General features: G+C 43.0%; 1 protein-coding gene across 1 annotated transcript in view; it reads left to right on the top strand.

Annotated features, from left to right (window-relative positions):
* Positions 1–18,214, top strand: part of pdhx (pyruvate dehydrogenase complex component X) — a 72,532-nt gene that overhangs the window by 38,371 nt on the left and 15,947 nt on the right. Inside the window, exons 6-8 of the mRNA XM_071343686.1 lie at positions 5,972–6,143; positions 9,648–9,795; positions 14,710–14,768. Of these exons, the coding sequence (XP_071199787.1) occupies positions 5,972–6,143; positions 9,648–9,795; positions 14,710–14,768 (379 nt within the window). The remainder of the gene's footprint in view (positions 1–5,971; positions 6,144–9,647; positions 9,796–14,709; positions 14,769–18,214) is intronic.

Genomic DNA, 18,214 nt, shown 5'->3' with positions numbered 1-18,214 from the left:
TCTTCACAGGCTTTGAGGCTCTTTGGCCTTGTCTGTCTGTCAGTGGCTGTAAATGGTCTGTGTGAAAAGCAGATGTCTTGTGTGAGGAAGGATCAGCCAGCCAGGCAGCCAGTGAGCCAGCTAGCAGCACACGCAGTAGCCTATTAGTGAGTGATGTCATCGACACACACTGGGGGCTCTGGGCTGACGATGTATGAGCTAAATTAATGTGCTCTTCATCGTATAGAAAGAACACTCTTCATGTTGCATTGGGATTCATGGATAATGTGGAACACACTCCATCATACAAAGAAATTGGATGAATTTTGTACATGGTACATATATTGAGGGGTTATTTTTCAAGTTGTAATGTGAAGCTCTCTACATGCAGCCCCCATTCCTTTTGAAAGAAACTGACAGGGAGGTAATGACATAGTCAATGTTTAATCTAAATCTCACATCCTCCTCTTGTTCACTGGCTGGACTCTCTTTGTTCTCTTAGCTGGAGTAGGAGCAGTCATGCAAATTCAGATGTACAGTTGAAGTCGGAAGTTTGCATACACCTTAGACAAATACATTTAAACTCAGTTTTTCACAATTCCTGACATTTATTCCTAGTAAAAATTCCCTGTTTTAGGTCAGTTAGGATCACCACTTTATTTTAAGAATGTGAAATGTCAGAATAATAGTGTAGAGATTTATTTCAGCTTTTATTTCTTTCATCACATTCCCAGTGGGTTAGAAGTTTACATACACTCAATTAGTATTTGGGAACATTGCTTTTAAAATGTTTAACTTGGGTTAAACGTTTTGGGTAGCCTTCCACAAGTTGGATTAATTTTGGCCCATTCCTCCTGACAGAGCTGGTGTAACTGAGTCAGGTTTGTAGGCCTCCTTGCTCGCACACGCTTTTTCAGTTCTGCCCATAAATTTTCTATAGGATTGAGGTCAGGGCTTTGTGATGGCCTCTCCAATACCTTGACTTTGTTGTCCTAAAGGCATTTTGCCACCAATTTGGAAGTATGCTTGGGGTCATTTTCCATTTGGAAGACCCATTTGCAACCAAGCTTTAACTTCCTGATTTATGTCTTGAGATGTGTCTTCAATATTTCCACATAATGTTCCTCCCTCATGATGCCATCTATTTTGTGAAGTGCACCAGTCCCTTCTGCAGCAAAGCACCCCCACAACATGATGCTGCCACCCCCCGTGCTTCACGGCTGGGATGGTGTTCTTCAGCTTGCACATCTCCCCCTTTTTCCTCCTAACATAACGTTGGTCATTATGGCCAAACAGTTCTATTTTTGTTTCATCAGACCAGAGGACATTTCTCCAAAAGTACGATCTTTGTCTCCATGTGCAGTTGCAAACCATAGTCTGGCTTTTTTATGGCGGTTTTGGAGCAGTGGCTTCTTCCTTGCTGAGCGGCCTTTCAGGTCATGATGATATAGGACTCGTTTTACTGTGGATATACAGTGGGGAGAACAAGTATTTGATACACTGCCGATTTTGCAGGTTTTCCTACTTACAAAGCATGTAGAGGTCTGTAATTTTTATCATAGGTACACTTCAACTGTGAGAGACGGAATCTAAAACAAAAATCCAGAAAATCACATTGTATGATTTTTAAATAATTAATTTGCATTTTATTGCATGACATAAGTATTTGATCACCTACCAACCAGTAAGAATTCCGGCTCTCACAGACCTGTTAGTTTTTCTTTAAGAAGCCCTCCTGTTCTCCACTCATTACCTGTATTAACTGCACCTGTTTGAACTCGTTACCTGTATAAAAGACACCTGTCCACACACAATCAAACAGATTCCAACCTCTCCACAATGGCCAACACCAGAGAGCTGTGTAAGGACATCAGGGATAAAATTGTAGACCTGCACAAGGCTGGGATGGGCTACAGGACAATAGGCAAGCAGCTTGGTGAGAAGGAAACAACTGTTGGCGCAATTATTAGAAAATGGAAGAAGTTCAAGATGACGGTCAATCACCCTCGGTCTGGGGCTCCATGCAAGATCTCACCTCGTGGGGCATCAATGATCATGAGGAAGGTGAGTTATCAGCCCAGAACTACACGGCAGGACCTGGTCAATGACCTGAAGAGAGCTGGGACCACAGTCTCAAAGAAAACCATTAGTAACACACTACACCGTCATGGATTAAAATCCTGCAGCGCACGCAAGGTCCACCTGCTCAAGCCAGCGCATGTCCAGGCCCGTCTGAAGTTTGCCAATGACCATCTGGATGATCCAGAGGAGGAATGGGAGAAGGTCATGTGGTCTGATGAGACAAAAATAGAGCTTTTTGGTCTAAACTCCACTCGCCGTGTTTGGAGGAAGAAGAAGGATGAGTACAACCCCAAGAACACCATCCCAACCGTGAAGCATGGAGGTGGAAACATCATTCTTTGGGGATGCTTTTCTGCAAAGGGGACAGGACGACTGCACCGTATTGAGGGGAGGATGGATGGGGCCATGTATCGCGAGATCTTGGCCAACAACCTCCTTCCCTCAGTAAGAGCATTGAAGATGGGTCGTGGCTGGGTCTTCCAGCATGACAACGACACGAAGCACACAGCCATGGCAACTAAGGAGTGGCTCCGTAAGAAGCATCTCAAGGTCCTGGAGTGGCCTAGCCAGTCTCCAGACCTGAACCCAATAGAAAATCTTTGGAGGGAGCTGAAAGTCCGTATTGCCCAGCGACAGCCCCGAAACCTGAAGGATCTGGAGAAGATCTGTAGGGAGGAGTGGGCCAAAATCCCTGCTGCAGTGTGTGCAAACCTAGTCAAGAACTACAGGAAACGTATGATCTCTGTAATTGCAAACAAAGGTTTCTGTACCAAATATTAAGTTCTGCTTTTCTGATGTATCAAATACTTATGTCATGCAATAAAATGCAAATTAATTACTTAAAAATCATACAATGTGATTTTCTGGATTTTTGTTTTAGATTCCGTCTCTCATAGTTGAAGTGTACCTATGATAAAAATTACAGACCTCTACATGCTTTGTAAGTAGGAAAACCTGCAAAATCGGCAGTGTATCAAATACTTGTTCTCCCCACTGTAGATACTTTTGTGCATGTTTCCTCCAGCATCTTCACAAGGACCATTGCTGTTGTTCTGGGATTGATTTGCACTTTTCGTACCAAAGTAAATCTCTAGGAGACAGAACGCATCTCCTTCCTGAGCGGTATGACAGCTGCATGGTTCCATGGTGTTTATACTTGCGTACTACTGTTTGTACAGATGAACGTGGTACCTTCAGGTGTTTGGAAATTGCTCCCAAGGATGAACCAGACTTGTGGAGGTCTTGGCTGATTTATTTAGATTTTCCCATGATGTCGAGCAAAGAGGCACTGAGTTTGAAGGTAGGCCTTGAAATACTACCACAGGTACACCTCCAATTGACTCAAATGTTGTCAATTAGCCTATCAGAAGCTTCTAAAGCCATGACATCATTTTCTGGAATTTCTCATGCTCTTTAAAGACACAGTCAACTTAGTGTATGTGAACTTCTGACCCCCTGGAATTGTGATACAGTGAATTATAAGTGAAATTATCTGTCTGTAAACAATTGTTGGAAAAATTACTTGTGTCATGCTCTAAGTAGATGTCCTAACTGACTTGCCAAAACTATAGTTTGGTAACAAGACATTTGTGGAGTGGTTGAAAAACTAGTTTTAATGACTCCAACCTGTGTATGTAAACTTCAGACTTCAACTGTATCAGCAGAACGGGTAGGAAGAGTGGAGTAGCAGGTAGTGATTGGGCCACCCATGCAAAGTGGCTCAGGTCTTTCAGAGGGCATGTAGCTTCCTGTCGCTAGCCTAACCTGGAGGAACCAGCCTCTTCTGCCTGCATGCCTGCCTACCTACATTTATCTTCAATTATATATGTGTGTGTCTGCAAATTGGTTTGTGTGTCTTTAAGTGTGGGTGGGGGAATTCCAACATGCCAAGGTCCCCACAAACAACATCTAAGAACAATGAGAGGGAGGAAGTGAGGGATTACGAGAGAGACTGCATGGAAATGGAAGACGAGAGTCAGGGGACCCAGCCTTGTCCCTGCTGTATGGACGAGGGCAGCAGGTGTAGCTGGTTCAGACAAAAATCTGGGGTAGGAAGGCCTCAGTGCACTGGTGTGGAACCAGAGAGCTCTGAGCAGATACCCAAAAAAGGTAATACCAGTCCCCTTAAATTATTTTAACTCAATGTATTAACATTTACTGTAGATTGCAGCTGCCGATAATGTAAGCCGTGGGAAAGGTGTCTGAAGCGGAAGCAACGTACAACAATGTGTCATGACTAACGACAAAGCCATGCAGGTGTTAATATTTATACCGAAAGAACATTTCTGATCATCATATCTGCCTGTGCTCTGGGCTGGAGGAAGGGCGAGGCTGTTACCTGAACGCACTTTACTGCTCTGTTCTGTTTGATAAGCAGAGAATTCAGCCCACATCAAAGATGGCTGCCACCTTTGAGCCTCCGATCCAGGTGCCTGCCTGACAAACCACATTAATTACGCTTCAGGGACACTTGATGAAACTAATGATAATCAGTCAGGTTTTGTTTTTTTGTTTTCCTAGGCGGTTATGATATAGATAATGTTTTGGAGAGCGACGTGTAGTTGATGTGATTTATTGCTCATAGTAGTTTTGTTGGCATTTTAGTTCCCTGCGTCTCCTGACTTGTTCAGCCTGCCCAGTGTGCCCATGCGATATGCATGCTCCGTTTGTCCGATGAGAGAGTGAATGCATCTGACACCTGATCCTGGCTTCCATTGTGGCGAGGTATTTGTTTGTGAATGGTGAGCGCTTCTCTTCTCACATCACCGTCCCTGTGCTAGCCCTGGAAGGATTTAATAAGAGTTAGCTCTCCTCTCTCTCTCTCTCTCTCTTGCTCGCTTGATCACTGTCTTTCTCCTCTTTCCCTCTTTCTCCTCCTCTTTCTATACCTGGCCCTGCACTTTTTGTTCTCTTAAACTCTCGGTCTCTCTGCCTGTGACATTACACACGAAATGAACAATGGAGTCACTTTCAGTCAGTCTCCTCCAGCCTTGGGTCACACAGTGGAAACCGTGGTGATAGTCGTAGTGCTTGACCTGACTACACCAAGCCCTCTCCTGGTTGGGGCAAACTTCTCCAATGACCTCCGTTACACAGCTAGATAGACATTCTATTCCTGCCTGCCTGGGAATTTCCATTGAAAAGTTTTCAGCTAAACAAACGCTCTCCTCTGAAGATGGTGAGAGGATTCATTTGCTTGCATAAATGTTTATGCGAGTAGTGAGTACTAGTCCAGCCACTACCTAACCTGGGTTTTGAAAGCATGTTGCTTATCCCTGGGAAATATTTACATTCCCCAGGTGTTGGGGCCGTTTTTTCTCAAATGTTTATTTTTGATCATATTGGGCAACGCTGGAGTATGTGTCGACTCCGGTTGAGATACATTTAGAGATGAGTGTTTTTCCTCTCCAAGCCAAGCAGGGTCAATATCAATAGGCCCATTCACTGACAGAAGGCCAGAACTTGGATGTTTACGCTTGGATAGAAAGTACATCATGTATGCTTTACTCAGGCTCTCAATAACATGACACCGATAAATGGCTTCCTAGTGCCTGGCTACCTACCTACACACTGGTGTTTCCGTATCTGCTGCAATACTCCGTACAGGTGTGTGTGAAAGCAGTTTTTATTTGCATTATTAGTTTGTTTGTCCGCATTCATGTTGGGACGGTCAGGGTGTCAGAGGAGTGGCCCAGTGTTAAGTCTTTTCATACGGTTTAAAGCCCTGGTCTCAGATCCACCCACCCTGAGTCATACTGTAGGCATAGTGTACATTTGCTTGGTCTTGTTATAATGGTTGGCTACTTGTTTGTATTGATCTGTGTAATAGTGGTGGGGATTGTCTTTTTTGCCTCCCGCTTTTTTGCTTAATCTATTCTCAACCACCTTGTGCCATTCTTTTCCTCCACAGAGATGCCCTTAATCTCCTGAAAAAGTTCCCTGATTCCAAGGCAGCTCCAGTTACAGCAGCTCCAGTGGCAGCAGCCCCCAGACCAGTTGCCACCCCAGCAGCTGCCCCACTTCCCCCAGGCAGCAGGCCCATGTACCCCCCTCAATCCATACCTGGCAAGCCTGGAGCTCCGGTGAGTACACACACACACACACACACACACACTCTATCAGTAAACACATTAAAATGTCCAAATCGAGATCAACACCAAGTGCTCAAGGGGCTTGAAGCATTTTCAGAAAGTGTATGGCTTAATGACTCATGCACCTCGACACAGTGGATTATATCATAAGGATGTAGTAAAAGCAAGTCATGGTTAGGGAAGTATATATTTAACTCTTCAAGGCTCACTGGTGTGTGTGACGAAATGGAGGGAGGCAGGGACCACCTTGACCCTCCCCCACTTTCTATACGGACACACACTCTTTCTCGCTTTACCTCGCCGTCTCTCAGTGCTGCTATTCACTAAAGGTGATCGGCACAACACACAATTTATCAAGATCTGATTAGTGGAGTTGAGGGCACGTTTTCACGGATTTAATTTTCTCATGACTTCACATTAATAATTTGCCTGTAAGTATTGTAGCCTCGTTCTAGCCTTATGTAACATCTTATAACATTATAAAGCGGAGGAACAGCATTTTCCAGTAGATAATTCCCTCATTCAGAAAGCCAAGTTTATGCTAATATATACTACTGTCGGTAGTTGAATGGTGTGACTTTCATGTTCCTAATTTCCTCCTGTTTGTTCCTGTTGTGCAAGTCTGTGAGATCGGTGATTGGACACAGTTAGCTTGTATTCCAGCAGGGTTTGGAAGAACTTCTGAGAACACTCTGCTCCAAAGCGTATGAAAAGTGTCTTAGCAGACCTTAGCAGCATCTTAATAGGCTCTGGAGGCCCCCATGCTATGGAACAGATCCCTATCGTTTGCACAACGGAGAGTTTGCACACAGCCCCTGTGCTCCCATGCAAAATGAGCATGACGACATATCGTCTTACTCCCTCTCCCGCACAGATTGAGCCATCAAACAGACAGAGGCCTGGGGTTGTGCAGGGGGTATCCAGACATGATCATCTGGTCAGTGGAAACCCTGTAGAGAGCTGAGGACATGGGTCTCTGACCGTTTCCTGAACAACTCCGCTAACCTCCCTGTGATTTGGGAATGAGTGCTGTTGATGACAGCGTTTCCTATGTTCTGGCACCAAGGACACAGAGTTAACAAGACACCATGTTGAAGTTAATGGACAGATTGACAAAGGCCATTGATTTTAGATGTCTGTATGGCGTCTCTAAGCCGTGCATAACATTGGACATAAGCAGAGTCCGCTAAAGTAACAGGTAGCCATCCATCCAGCTCTCCTTCCCTTCCTCTCGGCTTAGCGAGTCGTTACACCCCAGAGAGTTGTGGTATGCGGAAGATGGCACCAGCAGCCTCCAACACAGGCGACTGTCTCAACTTGCCTGTTAAAAACATGGAGGAGAGGCAGAGAGACAATAGGCTTTGGTCTCCTGAGGTTTCTCTCTCTGGCCGTGTCTAGACTTGACAGTTAATGCAGTTTTTGTATTATGATCATGGAGTTCTGATCATGGAATTCCGAGCACATCATGCGTGTACACTTACATGTCAATGTGTTCAGATTCCCCTCTTCTGCGCTATATTCAAATGCCAGTATGCATTCTACAAACGGTAAAATAGACAAAATGTGATAGGCACTACCACCAAGTTGTTGTTGTTGTGTTATCTTCTGTAGCTAACTAGCAAGCTAGCAAGCAAAGCTAAAGGGCTTGCAAACGGGCTACCATAACTAAATATTAGCTAGCTGGCTAGCGTTTGAGGCCAGCAAGCATTTCCTCACATGCTAGGAATGTATTTCCTCCAAAGTTATAATGAAAAGGTGGCTCTCGCTTCCGAAACACATGTTTTTTGGAGACTTGTGGGTGGAGTGCTCATGACTTTGCCCACTGTATTTACTTGTTGTGGCCTGATTGTGTCCAGGCTGAGGAGAAATTAGCACACAGTGCATCCCTGACCACCTCCTGATGTGGTCAGCCAGATCCGAACACAATCTGACCACAATGTGACTTTTGTCTTTTCAATGTGATCTTCGTATTCTCACAGCAAAGTGGCACGTAAGTGTAGACATAGCCACTTTCTCTCTCTGATAGCACCCCTGCTGATCAGTGACTACTGGGACTCCAAATGAGACATCAGTATCACCTCTGTTTCCCCTGACAGACGACTGGTGGGGAGGCAGGAAGGCTCCTGGGTCTCTTGAGGAGTCACGGTAATTGTGTCAGGGCGCCGAGCATCGCTCAGAGGAACAAAAGGCCACCTCCAGTGACAACACTATCCTATTTCTTAGTAGTGAGGTGATGAGGTAATTTGTTTGCTGTATTCTGATATGAGGGAATAGCATTCTGTGGTATGATGACACACACACAAGTTTTATATGATCAGTCATTGCTGTTATTTGACGTATTTTGTACTTTTTATTTGATAGCTTTGTTTTTTTTAAGCTTGACTTGATGCCCTTGTAAAGAGTATTGTGTTTATTGGAAAACTCTATACTCTGAGGTGAATAGAAGGCTCCTCCTGTCCTGAGACAGAGCCCACACCCTGGTCAAGCTTTAGAGCCAGGCCCGTCCAAACATTCCAAACAGCAGCCTCGTAAAGACGACCCAGACTGGTTGGGGTAGTCTGCTTTCCATCCCTGCCTCTTTTTCACTGTAATGGGGATGTAAAGAGAAGCTGTTTAGTTTTGACTGTTGAATACTAATTGTAGCATTACTGCAGAAGTGTTTACAGCAATTAAGATCTACACAAGAGGTTAGTATTCTTATATATATTGTCACAGGCCGGCTCATAGCCTGTGACAAAAATGAGGGGACACGAACAACAGGTATAGGCCAATTTAAAAATGTTCTTTATTATAAACCAAACTATTAACTTTAAACTAAGAAAAAGGAATGAGGTGTGGAAGTATCATAATGTAAGGTGTATGTAAAGTGCATGGATGCGTGAATCTGTGTGTGTGAATATGACTGAGTGAAAACTATGCAAAACTATAAAGGAACAAACAAAACAGGATCATACCTGGAGGAGCAGAGAGAGAAAAGTGATTATTGAAGCAGTTTAAATACACTGAGCCCAGGTGGCTCCAATCACTAACGACCCTCCTCTGCCTGCAGGAGGAACCGCCCCTGCAATGCAGAGGAGGAGCCGTGACAATATATATATATATATATGTGTTTAGGCATGGTGGATTTAGTTGTAATGGCAAAAATTGCACAGGTATTTCCTCATCTTGTTTGCCATATTGGAGTTTATTGGGTTTGTACTACCTAGTATAGTGTCTAGCATGTCAATAACTTAAGTGCTAATTGTATTTTCAAGACGATTACGTCGCTTGGGCGCAATAAATGACCCAATATACCACCTTAGAGTTGGTCCTATTTTTAGTTGAACAAAATCGATCCCAATCGATCCAATCGATCCCAATCAATCAAAGTGAATACGTCTGCAATGGCGTTATTGATGGGAGCAGAGTTATAAAGTCGTCCAGAAATATAAATCTGCACAGTGACTGACTGACCGTTCTTTGTTCTGTCCTCTCTTTCCTCCTCTCCTGTCTCAGGGCACTTTCACAGAGGTCCCGGCCTCTAATGTGCGGCGTGTTATCGCCCAGAGGCTGACGCAGTCCAAGACCACCATCCCTCACGCCTACGCCACCGTCGACTGTGACCTGGGCGCTGTCATGCAGCTCCGCAAGGAGATGGCCAAAGGTGAGGCCACAGCACATCGCGTCAGAACACAACATAACAGGGCACATCACATCACATTAGAACACAACATAACAGGGCACAGCACATCAGAACACAACACATCACATTAGAACACAACATAACAGGGCATAGCACATCACATCAGAACACAACACATCACATCAGAACATAACAGGGCACAACACATCACATCAGAACACAACACATCACATTAGAACACAACATAACAGGGCATAGCACATCACATCAGAACACAACACATCACATCAGAACATAACAGGGCACAACACATCACATCAGAACACAACACAGCACATCAGAACATAACAGGGCACAACACATCACATTAGAACACAACATAACAGGGCACAACACATCAGGGCGCAGCACATCACATCAGAACATAACACATCACAACACATCACATCAAAACATAACAGGGCACAACACATCACATTAGAACATAACAGGGCACAACACATCACATTAGAACACAACATATCACATCAGAACACAACATAACATGCACAGCACAACACAAAGCTGGCCAAAGATAAAGGCTGTTTGTGTTCAAGTAAACATTAGCACTACATCACACAACCCAGCTGAACACTGAGGGATATAGGTAGCCTAGCGAATGTAGGTAGCCTAGCGGTGTAGTCTCCTCCTTATCGCTAAACATTGCAGCATTATTCCTAAGCAGGGAGACGTGAGCCTTCAACGGTTTCTCCCTTTATCAGTACTGCCACAACACTGCCACATCGTGTTCCCTGCACTCAGCCCCTCCAAAGCTTCATTATGGTGCCCCTCATGTCTCTTTTGTAACTGTTCCTATACTTCTGAGTATAACAATGTTCAAAGTTTCACCCAGATTTCAACACCTCCATATGTATTTGGACAGTGAAGCTACATTTGTTTTATTTGGCTCTATACTCCCAGCATTTTAGATTTGAGATATGTTCCATATTAGACGACAGTACAGAATGTCAGCTTTTATTTGAGGGTGTTTTCATACATATCTGTTTTACCGTTTAGAAAGAAACGTGTGTTGAATTGTGATGAGTGAGAAGGTTACAGAGGCACAAATACCATACCCCCCCAAAAAATGCTAACCTCCCGTTATGGTATTAATGAGCAATGAGTAAGCATGTTTTTTGTAGCCTCTCAACGGCATCTCAATCATCATTATTCACGATTCATTCATGATTTTTCTTATTATTGGCATTATCAGGATTAATTTAGAAGTGCTCAGAAACATCTTATCTACTCACTTAGAAAGAAAATTACTCCATCATTCACCATTCTGCAAAACATAACCCAAAACAAACAGCAAATGCATCCCGAGTTTGTAGTCACACGCTTGATGTAGTCTTTGCGTGCAAGGAATATGGGACCAAAAACTACACTTTTGACTACTTTAAAACCTCCTAGAGTTGATGTCCACGCCCCTGCGGAAATGTAATTAGCATAATAAAAAAATCTGCTTAAAAACCTTCTTTTTTTGCATTGGATGCCGCCAATGTCGCACTTCCGCATCTGCGGTGAAAGGTGCCAGCTAGAACGGTGTTTGTCAGACCATGAGACAAATGTCTAAAAACCTTTGTCATTGTGCTTTGTCATTATGGGGTGTTGTGTGTAGATTGATTAGGAAAAAACCCATTAATCAATTTTAGAATATAGCTATAATGTAACAAAATGTGGAAAAAGTGAATGGGTCTAAATTCTTTCCGAATGCACTGTATGTACTGTGTACCCTGCATGGCATTGTCATGTCATTTACGCAAAGTCCCATGGGGGGGGGGGGTATTCTGTGGCGATTTCCTTTTTAAATTAGGGTAAGATACATATATTGTTGGGTGTCTTCATTTGAAGTGTTCCACAGGCAAAGGAGAGACTATTTTATTTGCAGGACACTCAGAACTCAAACGTCTCCAGTCAGCCAGGATAATCATGTATTCCGGGTTCAAAGCATGTCACATTGATGTGTCCTGTGATTATATCATCGCAGCAGGGAAAAGGTGTCTGCTAAACGCCTAAGAAAGGGAGTGATGGGGAGAGAGATGGAGGAAAGGAGGAGGGTGAAGGAAAGGGGGAGGGAGAGAGAGAAACTGAAGGGATATGGAGAGAGAGGAGGGCTGGTGTTTCTTTAATGATATGACATGAAGTGATTATGCAGGGCTGGCAGTGTCTAACCCATTCTGTCCTGCAGGGGATTCCTTGCATGTTCTCCTTTCACTCCCTCACCTCTTCTCTCATCCCATTTCTCTCCACCAATCAAATTAGCCAAGGCATTGTGCACAATATATGTTCCATGTTTCTTCTGCTTAATGGCTTCTCAGTGAAGGGAGGTACAGGTAGGCTACTCTACAAGAAGAGCGAGAAAGATAAAGAACATTGTTTGCACGTGTCATAACTACCACCCGATGGTGTTTTTTTTTTTTATACTTGGACCCGAGCCAGTCCAGAAACTCCATAGTGTTTTGATGTGGTGGCACCAGGGCCCAGAGTTGTTCCTTCTCAGTTTACATGGTCAGGACAAACTCCTGGTTCAGCTCATTATTCCTTTTCAGAGATAATAGATGAATGCAATGCAAAGCGGCCTTATTAAATCTAAACCTGACAGTTAAACCCAACTTTATTTATATGCTCTTCAAGATGACCGTGACAATACATGTAATACATTTCCATTTCCAAGGATGGAAGAATGATTCCTATAATTTTGCTCTTCAGCACTGTTTTAGTCTTGTGTGTCTGTGCTGCAGAGGAAACGTGGCGTGAGTGGCCATTCCAGTCCTATTAGCTTCAGTGTTGTGTGTGTTGATGTATTCTCTATCCTCTATCCGTCCGGTTGTTTTCCCTTGTTCTCTTCGTTCAGGAGCACAGCGAATTTCACGGTTAGCTCATTAGTGATACTGCTAACAGCATTCATAACCGTCTGCCGCTAATGGGCACTCTTAAACAGCCCAGCGCTAACGCCATGCCAGGCCCTGCCCACTCCACCACGGGCACTGTATTAAGGACAGGAGAGATGGTGAGGTATATAGGGGCGAGAAAGAAAGCGAGACAGAGGAAACCTGGAGGACAGAGAATGAGACAGATGGAAGAGGCAGGACAGAAGGTCAGGGAATGTATAAAACATTTGCCTGTTGTTTCTAGAACGTTCCCAGAACACCTTTTTAAAGGTTCCCAGAATGTTTAAATAAGTTGTGGGAATAGTCTAGTGCAAACATTGTGGGGACATCACAATAGATATGTTCGCAAAACACAAGCTGTCCAGTTGTGCGGATTATTATATGAGTTTTGCACCCTAAAATAAACAGTGTATAATAATAATACAATGTTTATTTTAGGGTGCAAAACTCATTCATCTGATGTTACAAGAACATATTTTTTTATGTTCTTTAAAAGTTCCTAACATGTTTCTTTTTTCAATAATAAAAAGAAATGTCATGGTATCCAATTGGTAGTTAGTCTTTTCTCATCGCTGTAACTCCCGTACGGGCGAGGTGAAGGTCGAGAGCTGTGCGTCCTCCGAATCACAACCCACCCAATCCGCACTGCTTCTTGACACAATGCCCACTTAACCCGGAAGCCAGCCGCACCAATGTGTCGGAGGAAACACCGCACACCTGGCGACTGTGTCAGCGTGCACTGCGCCCGGCCCGCCACAGGAGTCGCTAGTGCGCGATGGGACAAGGACATCCCTGCCGGCCAAACCCTCCCCTAACCCGGACGACGCTGGGCCAATTGTGCACTGCCCCATGGGTGTCCCGGTCGTGGCCGGCTGCGACAAAGCCTGGACTCGAACCCATAATCTCGTGTGGCATAGCTAGCGCTGTGATGCAGTGCCTTAGACCACTGCCCCACTCAGGAGGCCCCCTAAACACATTTATTTAGGTTGTGGTAACATGACGAGAGAGGTTCCCAAAACACTAAAGCTGTCCAGTTGTGCTGACATTCAGATAATGTATGTATTAGGGTGCACAAAACATTCCTTTGATGTTGCAAGACTTTTGACATAACAGCCTTTGAGTTCCCAGAACACAAAATATGCTCAATTGTGATAACATTTATGCAATGTTTAAGTTAGGTAGCACAGGACATCCTTTTAATGTTGCAAGAATGTTGACAGAACACCTGGTCTAAGTTTTTTTTTTAAAGGTTCCCAGAACATTGAATTAAGTTTTAAGAGTTGTCTGGGATGTTGCAAGACTATTCTTGTGATATTCACATAGGTTACACAGAACATTCCCACAATGTTCCATTATTTCCTAAAAACTGTGTTTTTATGACGTTCATAGCGTATTTGTTTTAGTTTTAACATTTTTCATTCTGGGAACCTTTTAAAGAACAGACAATGTGTTCTAGGAATGTTCTTATTACATCAGGGGAATGTTTTTTTCACCCTAAAATAAACATTGTAGAATCAATCGCCCAACTGGACAGTTTTTGTGTTTTGGGATCATATATTTTGGGACGTCCCCACAATGTTCTCACCAGACTGTTCCCACAACCTAATCAAACATTCTTGGAACCTTTTTAAAGAATGGTTTAATTTTGTTCTAGGAACATTCAACATCTGGAAAATGTTTTATAATGTACAAACACTCTATAATCATCATCACGACTGGACATTTTTTGTTATGAGAACATTTGCCGCGACCTAACGAATGTTCTGGTAACTTTAGCTGAACCAATTTTGGTTTGCTGGGAGGCCTCTATTTGTCCTAAACACACATGGTTAGTAAGTCTGATTCTTCTTTACAATTCACATCATCCTATAGCTTACATACCAGATGTCACCTGCCATGGTCTTTGGAGCTGTTGGTATTTGGATAATTAACTTAACTGACTAGCAGCTCTTGAATTATAAATCTGGAGTGTTTGACAACTGTTGTCGTTTTTTTTTTCCAGCGGAAATCAAAGTGTCCGTCAATGATTTTATCATCAAGGCTGCTGCTGCTACGCTTAGAGTAAGTACCATGCCTGTTTCAGTCAATGTTTATTTCCATAGGAATGTTTTTGATAGATCTACAGTGCCCATAGAAAGTGCACAGCCCTTTGCAAAATGTGTGTTGCCTCACAGCCTGGAATTTATTCGGTTTTAGTTTCCTGAGCAACAAAGCCACGTCACCTTCACCATTGCAGATCCCCTGAAGCCAATCCTCCCCAACTGTCCCTAGTTCAAACAACCCCATTTATATGTATCAACTGACTGGTGGTAGGCTAAGGCAGGCACAGAGCTTACTATCGTCTGGCTGATGGGCAGACTTATAAATAGACACCAATTCCCAGTTAATTCTAGCACGTCTTTCGGCCAGTTGATGGGAATTCTGAGAGATGAATACTCCTTTCTGGTTAGGGAGTATTAATCTCCCTAATCAGAAAGGTTTTCTAAATTCATTTTGTAAATTCTTCATGGCAAGGAAAGCGACAAGGAAAACATTTCTGTAGTAGGGAAAATGTCTAGATTTTCAATTTCCTGCGCTCTGTCTGAAGACTGGGCATGTAATCGCCAAACAAAATCTGTAGGATTCAGCTGGGTGCCTTAGCTAGTACAATTTGGGGAGAGAAAAAGCTTTGATTTTCATAATGTGCATTTTGAATATAGCTCCTTTGTGTGACTGACTGTATCCATGGAGACAGGGAAGGAGGTGAATAAAAGATGAGAACGTGGCTCACCGCTTTGTTAGGACCTGCGGCCGTGCCTTTTGTCAGAGCAGTGAATCTACTATAACACTGGCCCTTTCACCCTGGCCCATCCTTACTTCTGGGGAAACATCTTAATATGTAATCGTACCTTATCAATCGTGGTGATAGGACAGGGTATAGTTTCAAGTTTTACTGTCACATGCAAAGGATATGGCAGGTGTAGAACAGTACAGTGAAATGCTTAACCTATCATTTATCTGCATGTCCAGTCCTTATACACAGAGTGTACAAAACATTAAGAAAACGTTCCACACTCAATTTGTTGGGGCATGGGCTCTACAAGGTGTTGAAAGCGTTCCACAGGGATGCTGGCCCATGTTGACTCGAATGCTTCCCACAGTTGTGTCAGGTTGACTGGATGTCCTTTGGGTGGTGGACCATTCTTAATACACCCAGTAAACTGTTGAGAATGGAAAACCCAGCAGCGTTGAAGTTCTTGACACAAACCGGTGCGCCTGGCAGCTACTACCATACCCTGTTCAAAGTCACTTAAATATTTTCTTTCCCATTCACCCTCTGAATGGCACTCATACACAATCCATGTCTCAATTGTCATAAAGCTTAAACATCCTTCTTTAAACTGTCTCCTCCCCTTCATCTACACTGATTTGAAGTTGATTTAACATCAGTAAGGGATCATAGCTTTCACCTGGATTCACCTGGTCAGTCTTTGCAAGCAGCATACCACCCTGTATCCCACTGCTGACTTGCCTCTGAAGCTAAACTAAGCAGGGTTGGTCCTAGTCGGTCCCTGGATGGGAGACCAGATGCTGCTGGAAGTTGTGTTGGAGGGCCAGTAGAAGGCCCCCTTTCCTCTGGTCCCAAAAAAAGATCTTAATGCCCCAGGGCATTGATTGGGGCCATTGCCCTGTGTAGGGTGACATCTTTCAGATGGGATGTTAAACAGCTGTCCTAACTATCTGTGGTCACTAAAGATCCCATGGTACTTAATGAAAGAGTAGAGGTCTTAAACCTGGTGTCCTGTCTACATTTCCAATCTGGCCCTTATACCATCATGGCCACCTAATCATCCCCAACTTCCAATTGACTCATTCACCCCCTCCCACCTTCTCCCATGTAACTATTCTCCAGGTCATTGCTGTAAATAAGAATGCAGTCTCAGTTAAATTACTTGGTAAAATAAGAGTTAAAAAATAATAATAATAAATCATGCCAAGAGCTGTTAATATTTCAGTGTATTTTCACCCCACAATTGAGTGTGTTCAAATTGTTCTATTCATGACAACGAGACAAAATTGACGAACAGTTGCATTCATGCGTTTTATTGGCAAATGTCAATAAATAAAAAAACTGACACAAACTAATTTATGTGAGTGCTGTAAGTATAGAAATTGTTAGCTCAGTGCGAAATTAATATCCAACTAGTCAGTGACAACTGTTTTGGAGTTTGTGAAAGCAGCATTGTAAGCTTATTACGGTATTACAAACACAATGTCCTTGGTATTCCTATGATCTATGTAGAAACACCCCTTCTAACGACGCTTGTGTAGCTTGTTAGTCTCAGCTTTTCATAGATTGCATTTAATAGTTTGTAGCTTAAACCATTCCAACTCCACAGAGTTTGGTTTAAAAAAAAGTCTGCCCCGGGCCCCTCTGCTCTAGCTCAGTCCCCATTAATCACACAGACTAATGGTTGGTAGAAGAAAAATATGAATCCAATGGTACAACCCAAAAGTCTGTAGCTCAAACACACATGTTTTAAAAGGGGTTAGAAATCCTAAATCTCGCTGTTGGGACTCATTGGGTTAACTTGCGAGCTCTTTCCCAACAATGCAGAATAAAGGTAATAGTATAGATAAGCAGAAAAGGTGAAATACAAAAATAAATAAATAAAAGAAACACGAGAATGCAGTTAAAGTGGGGTGAACAAGTATTTGATACACTGCCGATTTTGCAGGTTTTCCTACTTACAAAGCATGTAGAGATCTGTAATTTTTATCATAGGTACACTTCAACTGTGAGAGACGGAATCTAAAACAAAAATCCAGAAAATCATATTGTATAATTTTTAAGTAATTAATTTGCATTTTATTACATGACATAAGTATTTGATACATCAGAAAAGCAGAACTTAATATTTGGTACAGAAACCTTTGTTTGCAATTACAGAGATCATACGTTTCCTGTCGTTCTTGACCAGGTTTGCACACACTGCAGCAGGGATTTTGGCCCACTCCTCCATACAGACCTTCTCCAGATCCTTCAGGTTTTGGGGCTGTCGCTGGGCAATACGGACTTTCAGCTCCCTCCAAAGATTTTCTATTGGGTTCAGGTCTGGAGACTGGCTAGGCCACTCCAGGACCTTGATCCTCCAGGACCAGATCTTTTTCAACATTTTGTTACGTTACAGCCTTAATGACAAAGCAAAAACAGTTTTTTTGAATTTTCTGCAAATGTATTACAAATAAAAAACTATCACATTTACATACAGTCAGTCAGAAGTTTACATACACCTTAGCCAAATGCATTGAAACTCAGTTTTTCACAATTCCTGACATTTAATCCTAGTAAAAATTCCCTGTCTTAGGTCAGTTAGGATCATCACTTTATTTTAAGAATGTGAAATGTCAGAGTAATAGTAGAGAGAATGATTTATTTCAGCTTTTATTTCTTTCATCACATTCCCAGTGGGTCAGAAGTTTACGTACACTCAATTAGTATTTGGTAGGATTGCCTTTAACTTTAA

The sequence above is a fragment of the Salvelinus alpinus genome, chromosome 15 (assembly GCF_045679555.1).
Source record: "Salvelinus alpinus chromosome 15, SLU_Salpinus.1, whole genome shotgun sequence".
NCBI lineage: Eukaryota > Metazoa > Chordata > Actinopteri > Salmoniformes > Salmonidae > Salvelinus > Salvelinus alpinus.
This window is presented reverse-complemented; position numbering and strand designations above follow the sequence as displayed.